General features: G+C 46.8%; 1 protein-coding gene across 1 annotated transcript in view; it reads right to left on the bottom strand.

Annotated features, from left to right (window-relative positions):
* Positions 1 to 7,165: 7,165 nt before the first annotated feature.
* Positions 7,166 to 13,883, bottom strand: part of VWA3A (von Willebrand factor A domain containing 3A) — a 79,764-nt gene continuing 73,046 nt past the window's right edge. The window contains exon 34 of the mRNA XM_069734169.1: positions 7,166 to 7,489. Within this exon, the coding sequence (XP_069590270.1) occupies positions 7,467 to 7,489 (23 nt within the window). The 3' untranslated portion in view covers positions 7,166 to 7,466. The remainder of the gene's footprint in view (positions 7,490 to 13,883) is intronic.

Raw genomic sequence — 13,883 nt, 5'->3', positions numbered from 1 at the left:
AGTAGCGCTGTCTCCTGCACGGCACACGGACTGCACACGGACAGCGTCCGTGTGCAGTACGTGTTTTACATGGACCCATTGACTTTAATGGGTCCTTGTAATCCGTGCGCTCCCACGAACACTGACATGTCTCCGTGTTTTGCACACGGACACACGGTCCGTGAAAACACGCTGACATGTGCAGAGACACATTGATTTCAATGTGTCTACGTGTGTCAGTGGCTCCGATACGTGAGGAAACTGTCACCTCACGTACCGGAGCCACTGACGTGTGAAACCGGCCTCTTAGGCTTCTCACTGATTTGAAACAACCCAATTTAGATGAATGGAAGTGATTTTCAGTTGCGGAAACTTCTGCGAAAGAAAATCTGTGGCGTGGGCTTCATCCTAAAGATTTCCATACTGTGGACTCTTGTTGCATCTATTTTAGACAGTCAGTGGCACTTTCAGAGTGTCGGGAGCATAACTAAGCTCAGAGTCCTTTTTTTTTTTGCTACTCTTGTCTCCTTCTTTCACCTTTTTTGTTTTGGCCACATTAGTTATAATATAAGATCAAAATCTCAATTTACAGACACTGTGTTTTGGGGTTGTTGCCCCTTATCAGTACAAAGTATGAAATCTGATTTGGCTAAGTGAGAGGCTCTGGACTGGGGACTAAGGGGTAACATTTCTCCTTGTGAGGAGATACAAAACAAGCCTGTCATGTCAGAGTGAGGAGACTTATAAGACAAATCAGATGTCATACTTTGCACTGATGAGGGGGCAACACCTCAAAACACTGTGTCTGCAAATTAAGATTCTGGTTTGGCTTTTATCCTATGTCATATTGCAAAGCTTGTTAGAATCAATATTGACTGTTAGGATTGCTGCTTCCAATAGATGGTGCTAGAGTTCTAGTCCTCTTCCTCTCTGAATTTGCATGACCCAAGGGGGCATGCATGGCTTATAAGTCTTCTTACTCTGACTTGTCAGGCTTGGTTTGTCACTTTCCACAATGAGAAATGTTACCCTGTATACCTAAAAACATTTACTGCCATTTTTTCCTGACCACCTGTCTCATCAGTTATCATCATCTTCTTCATTAATAAGAAACCCTCTCTAAGCAAATTAAATATTTTATTAAAGGGGTTGTCCAGTTAAACGGAGTAGTTCTATCCTCAGGATAGGTAATAACCCCCTAATTTGGTGCGTGATCCACTGGGAGCTTTACAAATCGGTAGATATGGGAATTTTCACCAATGAAGTGGAACTTTTCTACCCTTAACATAATGTTGCGGCAGGTAAGACAAATGTCCGACCACAGCTCCATTCATTCTATGGGGCAGCTGGAAAAAGCTGAACGCGGCAGCCCAATAGGGAATAAGTGGAGAATTGGTGCCGCATGCGCACTGGGGTTCCTTTAAAACAGGGATTAAGGTATCCCATTCTGCTGATTGGTGCGGGACACAGCATTCGGTAACTGTAGAGCCATCTATGATATTAGTCCTATCAAACTGCAGGCCAAACAGAGGCATGTCATTGATTTGGGGGCAGAAAAGGCATTGTACAATGGCAGAAGCAATGCATGTTGGCAAGTGTGGAATCAGAAGCTCCAGCGCCTATAGTGCTGACAGAATGCTATTGAAGAGCATCATCCCGAGTGGATGGGAAGTTACAGAGTATGAGAATCGGGACAGGTATTGGACATATTTGATTGGTATGTGCTGTTTTTAACTTGTGGGTTAACAGTGCTTTTCAACAGTTTTTGTGTGACCGGATAGAGATGCTTTAAGCACCGCTGTTACCGCCACTGATTGCTATGACTATCGTTAAGTAAAAGCAATTTTTTGCAATTCAAGAAGGGGTCTGAAGGGTTTCTTCATATTAGTTACAGTAGGGAATTATAAAGATTCTACAGCGCATTGTTCGTCCTGATTATGGATTCCCACAGTTATTATTCACAATTTAGAAATATATTGAATATGAGGCTTGTGCAAGGATAACACAATGCACAAACAAGACCATATATTTATTAGTATACAAATATATAAAATATTCATGAGACCGAGAATACGGATCATTTTACTCACTGTCTCTGCAGTATTCAGGTAAATTGAGCATTTTTCTAAAATTTTACTAATAAGTAAAAGTAAATTTATGATACATTATATTCAATAATATTTTACAAACATAAAAGCCATTGAATGCATAATGCACATATTTTTGAGGAATGGATTTTATTCAGAAAATACACATGCACTTTATTGTGTGTGCGCGTGTGACGTGTGTGTGTGTGCGTGTGACGTGCGTATATGTGGTGTGTGTGTGTGGTGTCTGTGCGTGTGGTGTGTGTGCGTGGTATGTGTGTGTTTGGTGTGTGTGCAGTGTGTGTGTGTGGTGTGTGTGCGGTGTGTGTGTCTACAAACACCGTCCTCAACATTGAAGCTGAAACACCAAAAAGGACAAGTTGTAAGGTTTCGCAAATCGAGTAAGTAGCAGGTGTTGCCAAGATCTTAAAATTATCACATTTTTAAGCCCCGAGCTCCAATCTGTAGCATGTGGTTGGGGCATAAAACAAAGACTGAAACAGATTTTTTCTTTAGCCAATTTAAACCTCAAAATATCTCCTGGTACTATTGTGAGATGCCTCCTGTTCATAGACGTTTTGGTTATCGCCACCTGTTGCAAACTGAGAGGAACACAATCCTTGAGCTTAGAGATCTTAGATTATCGTTTCGGCAGATCGCAACTCACGTTGGCCAAGATGACAGCACGGTTCAAGAGGTTGGGAAAACAACGATGGACAGGAATGACAATAAAAGGTGACAACAGAGGAAAACCTCTGCACGGACAGATCATCAGATTAGAAGAATGGCGTGTAGTGATCCATTCTGTACAGCAGGTGAAATTAGACTTTACAAAAAAAGAGCCCAAGGTGTCAAAACCGCGTCTATCCAAACCATCAGAAGGCTTTTGCACCAAATGGGCTACGAGCCTGACGTCCAGCTACAGGCTTGTCATTGACCTCATGCCACCGCTCTCAAAGGCTATTGTAATGCGGAGCAAGATGGCAATGGAGGCTGGAATGGAGGTCTATCCTCTTCAGCAATGAGTAGCACTTTTGTCTTGGATGCAATGTCAGTAGGAGATTGGTCTGGAGACCATGTCTGCAATACCATGAAGTGGTCTTCACGAAGGAACATCTCACCGGTACTGCTTCCTGGATTATGGAGAGGGTGGCATAATTTACAGAGCCAGATTCCTCTAGTCTTCATTCCATGTACAGTAACAGCTTGGCATAACATTGATTTGATTGGAAAACAATTGGTACGGCCATTGTCTATAGCGACCAGGAGCCTTTTTCAACACGACAACACCAGGCCGTATGTTGCTCGTGCTACAGTAAGTAGACTGAGTGGCCTAAACGTGCTACCATGGCCTATCACGTCTCCAAACTTTTCTCACGTCGAGCACATCTGGGATGTAATTGGTCGGCAATCGCAAATAAAACTGCCAGCACCAGATCTAGAAAATTTGCTCAGCGTGGCAGAACATTCTTCGGACAACCATTAATAACCTCATTGATAATGGCCAAGACCAGAAATGTGGGGATTTCGGTGTGTGGAGCTCATCCTAAATACTGAATAAATCAAGATGTTTTGAAAATTTTGTTTCCAGTGTATCATTTCCAGATCATTAACATGTTTAGCAATCCTGTTGATATTTTGGAATGTATATACGGTTTAGGTAGGTCCAGAAAACAGGCTGAAAAATTAGAATGTTTTCAAAAATAGAAGTGTTAATAATTGCCTTTTTCTCCTCAGATGTTGGCCAGCCAAACATGAGCAGTTCGGAGGAATACGTCCAGTTGGTTGAAGGGAAAATTATTACCGGGGATAATAAATGTAAACTTGCACACAGATTTTGAAAGAACTCAGTAGGGAGGTTGTTCCAAAGATCTTAGAGAACTGACCACCGATCTTTTGTGGATGTAGGCTTGCGCAAATCCTTCTGCCTCTCCATATGATCTCAGACACACTCCTTGCTCTTTTTTACACTGAGGATGGTTCTTAATCATATTGGTTGCATGTTTGAGGTCATTGTTCTGTTGTAGAACAAGTTGGGAGCCAAACAGATGCCTCCCTGATGACATTGCATGATGGATAAGAATCTACCTCTATTTTCTATGCATTGAGGACACCAAGAAAAGGGCAACGTGGTGGACGATGGTCGTAGTCGACGTTCAACGAAACTTCAATGGTGGACAAAGACAACGTCAACCAAACATAAAGCTGACGTAATTAAGAACTATATTCAGGGTAAAGAAGAAGTCTTGGAAATAATGATTTTGCCCTCAACATCATCGCGTCTGTCTGGGATTACATAGAGACACAGAATGATTTGCCCAAGTCCACATCCACAGAAGATCTGTGGTCAGTTCTCCAAGATTATTGATCAACCTCCCTGCCGAGTTCCTTGCAAGTATGTAGAATAATTGATCCCCACTATCATCATGGGCGACTTCAACATACCCATTGACACTTCCCTCTCAGCTGCCACTAAACTTCTATCTCTCACTTCCTCCTTCAGCCTCACTCAATGGTCTTCTGCAGCCACTCACAAAGACGGTCACACACTGGACCTCATCTTCACCCGCCTCTGCTCTCTATCTAACCTCTCTAACTCACCTCTTCCACTCTCTGACCACAACTTTCTCACATTCTCATCTCTCTCCACTCCATGTCTACAATCCCCACCCCACAAACTTTCACACCCTCGCAGAAATATTAAACATCTTGACCTACATTCATTCTCTGAATCCCTCCTCCCCCTCACAGGCATAAGTTCCATACACAATGCGGATGACGCTGCTGCTCTATATAATACCACAATAGCTGTAGCTTTGGAATTTGCTGCCCCACTTACACATACCAAAGCTCGCAAAATCAACAGAAAGCCCTGGCACACCAGCCTGACCAAAGAACTTAGGCGAGCTTCCAGAGCTGCTGAGCGCAGATGGAAAAGATCCCACTCTAACGAGCACTTCATCGCATTCAAACAGTCCCTCACTACTTTCAAGACCACACTTGCCACAGCTAAACAAACCTACTTCTCATCTCTCATATCCTCCCTCTCTCACAACCCTAAACAGTTATTCAACACCTTCAATTCTCTCCTCCGTCCCCCAGCACCTCCTCCCTCCCCACTTATCTCTGCTGAAGACTTTGCCTCATTTTTCAAGCAGAAGATTGATAGCATTAGAGACAGTTTTGGTCAACAACCCCCAGAGCTCTTCCTCCCGATTTCACAGCCCTCCACCTCCAAAACCAACTTCTCCACCATTACAGAAGATCAACTCTCCACTCTACTCTCAAGATCACATCTCACCACCTGTGCACTTGACCCACTCCCATCCCACCTCATCCCAAACCTCACCACAATCTTCATCCCAACCCTAACCCATCTCTTCAACTTATCTCTAACAACTGGTGTTTTCCCCTCAAGCTTTAAACATGCCTCCATCACACCTATCCTCAAAAAGCCCTCTCTTGACCCATCCTCTGTATCTAGCTATCGCCCTATATCACTTCTCCCCTATGCCTCCAAACTACTGGAACAACACGTTTACCTTGAACTGTCCTCCCATCTCTCTTCCTGCTCCCTCTTTGACCGCCTACAATCTGGCTTCCGGTCACACCATTCCACCGAAACTGCCCTAACTAAAGTCACCAATGACCTCTTAACCGCCAAGAGCAAGCGACACTACTCTGTCCTCCTCCTCCTCGACCTGTCGGCTGCCTTTGACACAGTGGACCATTCCCTATTATTACAAACCCTCTCATCCCTTGGCATCGCAGACTTGGCCCTATCCTGGATCTCATCATACCTAACAGACCGGACATTCAGCGTCTCCCACTCACACACCACCTCCTCACCTCGCCCTCTATCTGTCGGAGTCCCACAAGGTTCAGTCCTTGGGCCCTTGCTCTTCTCCATTTACACCTTTGGCCTGGGACAGCTCATAGAATCTCATGGCTTTCAGTATCACCTCTATGCTGACGACACACAGATCTACATCTCTGGACCAGATATCACCTCCCTTCTAACCAGAATCCCTCAATGTCTGTCCACTATTTCATCCTTCTTCTCCGCTAGATTTTTGAAACTTAACATGGACAAAACAGAATTCATCATCTTTCCCCCATCTCACGCGACCCCCCCAACGAACCTATCAATTACAGTAAATGGCTGCCCACTCTCCCCAGTCCCACAAGCTCGCTGCCTCGGGGTAATCCTTGACGCTGATCTCTCCTTCAAACCACATATCCAAGCCCTTTCCACTTCCTGCCGACTGCAACTCAAAAATATTTCACGAATCCGTTCATTCCTCAACCATGAATCTGCAAAAACCCTAGTCCATGCCCTCATCATCTCTCGCCTTGACTACTGCAACCTCCTGCTCTGTGGCCTCCCCGCTAACACTCTCGCACCCCTCCAATCTATTCTAAACTCTGCTGCCCGACTAATCCACCTGTCCCCCCGCTATTCCCCGGCCTCTCCCCTCTGTCAATCCCTTCACTGGCTCCCCATTGCCCAGAGACTCCACTACAAAACCCTAACCATGACGTACAAAGCCATCCACAACCTGTCTCCTCCATACATCTGTGACCTCGTCTCCCGGTACTTACCTACCCGCAACCTCCGATCCTCACAAGATCTCCTACTCTACTCCCCTCTTATCTCCTCTTCCCACAATCGTATACAAGATTTCTCTCGCGTATCACCCCTACTCTGGAACCCTCTACCACAACACATCAGACTCTCGCCTACCATCGAAACCTTCAAAAAGAACCTGAAGACCCACCTCTTCAGACAAGCCTACAACCTGCAGCTACCACCGATCGACCAAACCGCTGCATGACCATCTCCACCCTCACCTACTGTATTCTCACCCATCCCTTGTAGATTGTGAGCCCTCGCGGGCAGGGTCCTCATTCCTCCTGTACCAGTTATGACTTGTATTGTTTAAGATTATTGTACTTGTTTTCATTATGTATACCCCTCCTCACATGTAAAGCGCCATGGAATAAATGGCGCTATAACAATAAATAATAATAATAATAATAATAATAATTGATGCTTACAATCTGTTTTGAAGGCAAAGGATCGTCACACCAAATATTGATTTGATTTCTCTTTGGTTCATTCACTTTATTTTTTATCAGTTAACAAAATACAAACTACTAACACTTCTATTGTTGAAAGCAGTCTTACTTTGCAGCATTTTCTCTACACCTGCCTAAAATTTTTACAGTACTGTATATATATAAAACAAACAGTATATTGTTTTATTAAGTTAATTTATACGTTTAATATTCAGATTTCTTATTTTCTATGTTGTCTGATTGCTTTTTTTCTTGCTGCGATCCTGGTCCTTTCACATAAAATAAATGAAAACGGTTCTTGAACATCCTCATACGACACGATCAATGGACACATGTATTCTCCCCTGTAACAGAAAATGTACATGCGATGACTTTACTACATCTACATAAACCTATGGTTAATTCTTAAGTGAGCTCTACCTTGTTGACCTTAAGAAAAAAATACAGAATGGAAGAAGAAATATAATAATAATAATAATAAGAAGAAGAAGTTAACTACGATCGGATTACAATATAGTGCTTTGTGCCAAAGCACTATAAATACTGGTAGTTTAACTCTAATAGTAACTAAGGGGTGAGTAGAGAGACCAGATCTGCACAAAGGAGGACCCGCAAGGGTATTCTAGCACCAAACTGACCCTAGACTATAAAGAAGGTAGGTGGCGCGACCACAAATTGCTGTATGCCACTTCTACACTGTGCAAGCGAATATGGTCATACTCTGACCATGACAAGGAAATCGCGAAAAGTTGGGATCAGTTGGATGTTTTGGGACTTGCTTCTCTTGTTACCTTGAGGGTCACAATGTGATCCCATTCACTATGCTGTGATCTTTAAGGGATTTTTGGCCATACTACAAAAAAAGCCACATTGGCTCATGCCGGCAATGTGAATCAGAGAACTTTTTTTGATTGCTGCTGCTTGTTTCTTTGGCTAGCATCTCTAGAAATATGTATATGGGTAGTTTCGTACTTTTTTTTTATTTTAAGTAAAAATGCCATAATGCTTTTTTTTTATAATCTTCCCTTCTGGCACTTTTGTAGTTTAAATGAATGGTACAAAAAAAATCAGTAAAAAAAATAATACACACCTGAAAATCATGCTGATTTTTACAAGCCAGAAAATGGTCCAAAAAAGACGGTACATCTATAATATAACGCTGGGAGCGTCACTCTGTCCGAAGCCTCTATAGACTGCGCAAGCGCAAGCGCCGGCGCAGTCTGGGCCTCACAGAGCGACGCTCCCGGGAGATCGCGGTGTGCGTTCACACTGAACACACACCGCGATCTCCACCGCAGAAGCAGGGACCGCCAGGAGGGTGAGTATCGGCCTATATTCACCTGTCCCCGTTCCATCGCTGAGCGGCGCCATCTTCCCGGTCTTCGGTCTGTGGCCTTCAGTTCAGAGGGCGCGATGACGCGCTTAATGCGCGCAGGCGCTGCCCTTTGACTGAACAGTCACGGCCAGGAGACCGGGAAGATGGCGGCGCTTAGCGATGGAACGCCGTACAGGTGAGTATAGTAAGTGCTGGGGGGCCTGAGCTGGCGGCGATACCGGCACCTGACCCCCACAGCGCGCCGGTGTCCCCGCCTGCTCAGGCCCCCCAGCACTCGGCGCCGAGCGGGTCAGAGGCAGTATGGGGACGCAGGATGGAGCAGCACATAAGGATGGGGACGCAGGATGGAGCAGCACATAAGGATGGGGACGCAGGATGGAGCAGGACATAAGGATGGGGACGCAGGATGGAGCAGCACATAAGGATGGGGACGCAGGATGGAGCAGCACATAAGGATGGGGACGCAGGATGGAGCAGCACATAACAGTATGGGGACGCAGGATGGAGCAGGACATAAGGATGGGGACGCAGGATGGAGCAGGACATAAGGATGGGGACGCAGGATGGAGCAGGACATAAGGATGGGGACGCAGGATGGAGCAGGACATAAGGATGGGGACGCAGGATGGAGCAGCACATAAGGATGGGGACGCAGGATGGAGCAGCACATAAGGATGGGGACGCAGGATGGAGCAGCACATAACAGTATGGGGACGCAGGATGGAGCAGGACATAAGGATGGGGACGCAGGATGGAGCAGGACATAAGGATGGGGACGCAGGATGGAGCAGCACATAAGGATGGGGACGCGGGATGGAGCAGCACATAAGGATGGGGACGCAGGATGGAGCAGCACATAAGGATGGGGACGCAGGATGGAGCAGCACATAACAGTATGGGGACGCAGGATGGAGCAGGACATAAGGATGGGGACGCAGGATGGAGCAGGACATAAGGATGGGGACGCAGGATGGAGCAGGACATAAGGATGGGGACGCAGGATGGAGCAGCACATAAGGATGGGGACGCAGGATGGAGCAGCACATAAGGATGGGGACGCAGGATGGAGCAGCACATAAGGATGGGGACGCAGGATGGAGCAGGACATAAGGATGGGGACGCAGGATGGAGCAGCACATAAGGATGGGGACGCAGGATGGAGCAGCACATAAGGATGGGGACGCAGGATGGAGCAGCACATAACAGTATGGGGACGCAGGATGGAGCAGGACATAAGGATGGGGACGCAGGATGGAGCAGGACATAAGGATGGGGACGCAGGATGGAGCAGGACATAAGGATGGGGACGCAGGATGGAGCAGGACATAAGGATGGGGACGCAGGATGGAGCAGGACATAAGGATGGGGACGCAGGATGGAGCAGCACATAAGGATGGGGACGCAGGATGGAGCAGCACATAAGGATGGGGACGCAGGATGGAGCAGCACATAACAGTATGGGGACGCAGGATAGAGCAGGACATAAGGATGGGGACGCAGGATGGAGCAGGACATAAGGATGGGGACGCAGGATGGAGCAGCACATAAGGATGGGGACGCAGGATGGAGCAGCACATAAGGATGGGGACGCAGGATGGAGCAGCACATAAGGATGGGGACGCAGGATGGAGCAGCACATAACAGTATGGGGATGCAGGATGGAGCAGGACATAAGGATGGGGACGCAGGATGGAGCAGCACATAAGGATGGGGACGCAGGATGGAGCAGGACATAAGGATGGGGACGCAGGATGGAGCAGGACATAAGCATGGGGACGCAGGATGGAGCAGGACATAAGGATGGGGACGCAGGATGGAGCAGCACATAAGGATGGGGACGCAGGATGGAGCAGCACATAAGGATGGGGACGCAGGATGGAGCAGCACATAAGGATGGGGACGCAGGATGGAGCAGGACATAAGGATGGGGACGCAGGATGGAGCAGGACATAAGGATGGGGACGCAGGATGGAGCAGCACATAAGGATGGGGACGCAGGATGGAGCAGCACATAAGGATGGGGACGCAGGATGGAGCAGCACATAACAGTATGGGGACGCAGGATGGAGCAGCACATAAGGATGGGGACGCAGGATGGAGCAGCACATAAGAATGGGGACGCAGGATGGAGCAGCACATAACAGTATGGGGACGCAGGATGCAGCAGCACATAAGGATGGGGACGCAGGATGCAGCAGCACATAAGGATGGGGACGCAGGATGCAGCAGCACATAAGGATGGGGACGCAGGATGCAGCAGCGCATGACAGGATGGGGACGCAGGATGCAGCAGCACATAAGGATGGGGACGCAGGATGCAGCAGCGCATGACAGGATGGGGACGCATGATGGAGCAGCGCATGACAGGATGGGGACGCAGGATGGAGTAGCGCATGAGAGGATGGGGACGCAGGATGGGAGCAGCGCATCACAGGATGGGAGCAGCGCATCACAGGATGGGGACGCAGGATGGGAGCAGCGCATGACAGGATGGGGACGCAGGATGGGAGCAGCGCATGACAGGATATGGAACGCAGGATGGAGCAGTGCATGACAGGATGGGGACGCAGGATGGAGCAGCACATGACAGGATGGGGACGCAGGATGGAGCAGCGCATGACAGGATGGGGACGCAGGATGGAGCAGCACATGACAGGATGGGGACGCAGGATGGAGCATAACATACCATGATGGAGACAATATACCAATATAAATGCTCGCCACCCGGGCGTAGAACGGGTTCAATAGCTAGTATTATATATTCAGAAATGAGTGCTGATACAATTTCTACATGTCGACGATAAAAATCGTACTTTTTTAAAGACATGGTTTAGCCAGCAGACAATAACATTTGATGGATTTACTGCTAAGTAGTTACACGGGGTCATAATACTACAGTTACCTTTCACTCGTGCTCACTTTATTGACAAGCTAGTCATTCCTTTACTATTAGCATGTGATTTTACATAGGCGATTGCCCTACTAAATGGAAAACTGTATTTACTTTCCATTATTTTCCCACTCCTGGGAAATACAGCACTATCTCTGGTTTACTAACCACTTCTGAAGCCACGGCTAAAAGGAGCCGCCACTTAATTCAATATGGGGCAATGGGATGACATGCTGCTTTCTTTACGACTGCTTTAAAAGTTATGAACAATAATAATATCTATGAGGTTTTCAAGAGTGAAAAAATGGTGCAAATATTTTTAATGCCCAAAATAGACAATCAATGTGTGATACCTTTATAGGTAAATTAGAACAATTATATGTTCAAGGCTCCTGTCACGAGTGTGTCACTACATATTGTGAATCGCAGAGCTTCCATTTAGCCTGTGTGTTTGTGTCCCATTTTAAATGGATTTGGTTTCTTTTGGTGCTGAAGAGGCTAACGACCCTTTCTATGCTGGTCAGAAACTTGCAGCTCCATTTTCAGCTGCTTCTGATCTGGTCATTACCTCTCCCTACAAAACCTGGCCAGACCATCTCTGCCTTACCAGTAAAAGCTCTGCCTCCTTGCTCCTTGGAGACACTGTGCTGAATAGGAGTTCGCTGTTGCTACAGGAGATTAATCTTCCTGTGCGGCGTGCTAAACCTAAGTGGTTGGAGTGGAGTTGTTGTAGTAGTGTTCTGTTATACATGTGTGTATATCTCCTGGTCCCTGTTCCTTTTTAGTTTATTCCTCCCTATCCCTATCCTCCTCCCTATTGTTGTTTAGTGCTTTTGTATGATAGAGCTTTTCTGTTATCCCTGTTTTGTGGTTGTGTCTTGCTTACATTATACACTGCTCAAAAAAATAAAGGCCCACCTCAGAAGTGGCATGATGCTATTAGTCTTGTACAAAAATCCTCTAGATGTGTTAATCACCTAGAGCAGATTAAAAAACTGCACCTCAGATGGTATCTCTATGCGGTGAGAATAGCTCACTTTACCCCAAATTATTCCCCCCTTTGCTGGAGAGGTTGCAAGCAAAAAGGTTCCTTGAGCCATATGTGGTGGGACTGTCCAGTAATTTTCCCATTTTGGCTTAGGGCTTTTGATCTGTGCTCACACATTCTAGGCCAGAGAATACCCCCAGGACCCAGTCTGGCGGTTTTACATCTTGGTCTGGGCAATTATCCGGTCGAGATTGGGACGGTTCTTTCATATGTTCTGATATCCGCAACACTTTGTGTTGCTACAAATTTGAAGTCCCCGAACCCTCCCTGTATTCAAGAGCTTATTAACAAAGTAAATTCTCACTTTCAAAACGAATACTTACTAGCTTCTTCCCTTAAACAGAAGGAAAAAGGAGTTTGTTCTTGGGCCCTCTGGCTGGATTCTTCCTTAGCAGCGCCTCTATTGGCCATAACAGATAATGCCCTTCCTTACGGAGTCTAGAATTGCTTGATACTAGACTTTTACTTCCTACTTCCTCAGTATCATTATTTGTTTTAGGTCTGTTGCTTGTGTCACTCCACACCTTCCCCCCCACCCTCTACCCTTGGTTTTGTTTGTATTTCCCATTATAACAAAATGAGAGTTTGGACTCAAGTTGTTGCAGGTCAAACTGTTTAGCTCACATTTCTGTGGTTTTAATTTGATATGTGTTGTTGTACTCTGTTATGTTATTTGTGTGTGGCCTCCACGTGCCTGTGTGACCTCCCTACAATGCATGGGCATGATCCTCATGAGGTGGCGGATGGTCTCCTGAGGGATCTCCTCCCAGACCTGGACTAAAACATCCGCCAGCTCCTGGACAGTCTGTGGTGCAACGTGATGTTGTTGGATGGAGCAAGACATGATGTCCCAGATGTGTTCAATCGGATTCAGGTTTGGGGAATGGGTGGGCCAGTCCATAGCTTCAATGCCTTCATCTTGCAGGAACTGCTGACACACTCCAGCCACATGAGGTCTGGCATTGTCCTGCATTAGGAGGAACCCAGGGCCAACCACACCAGCATATGGTCTCACAAGTGGTCTGAGGATCTTATCGCGGTACCTAATGGCAGCCAGGCTACCTCTGGCGAGCACATGGAGTGATGTTCAGCCCTCCAAAGAAATGCCACCCCACACCATTACTGACTCACTGCCAAACCGGTCATGCTGAAGTATGCTGCAGGCATCAGATCGCTCTCCCCGGCGTCTCCAGACTCTGTCACGTCTGTCACATGTGCTCAGTGTGAACCTGCTTTTATCTGTGAAGAGCACAGGGCACCAGTGGCGAATTTGCCAATCCTGGTGTTCTGGGGCAAATGCCAAGCATCCTGCACGGTGTTGGGCTGTGAGCACAACCCCCATCTGTGGATGTCGGGCACTCAGACCATCCTCATGGAGTCGGTTTCTAACTGTTTGTGAAGACACATGCACATCTGTGGCCTGCTGGAGGTCATTTTGCAGGGCTCTGGCAGTACTCCTCCTGT

This window comes from Ranitomeya imitator, chromosome 7, assembly GCF_032444005.1.
Source record: "Ranitomeya imitator isolate aRanImi1 chromosome 7, aRanImi1.pri, whole genome shotgun sequence".
Taxonomy (NCBI): Eukaryota; Metazoa; Chordata; class Amphibia; order Anura; family Dendrobatidae; genus Ranitomeya; species Ranitomeya imitator.
Note: the sequence above shows the minus strand (reverse complement) of the source record. Positions and strands in the feature narration are given on the sequence as shown.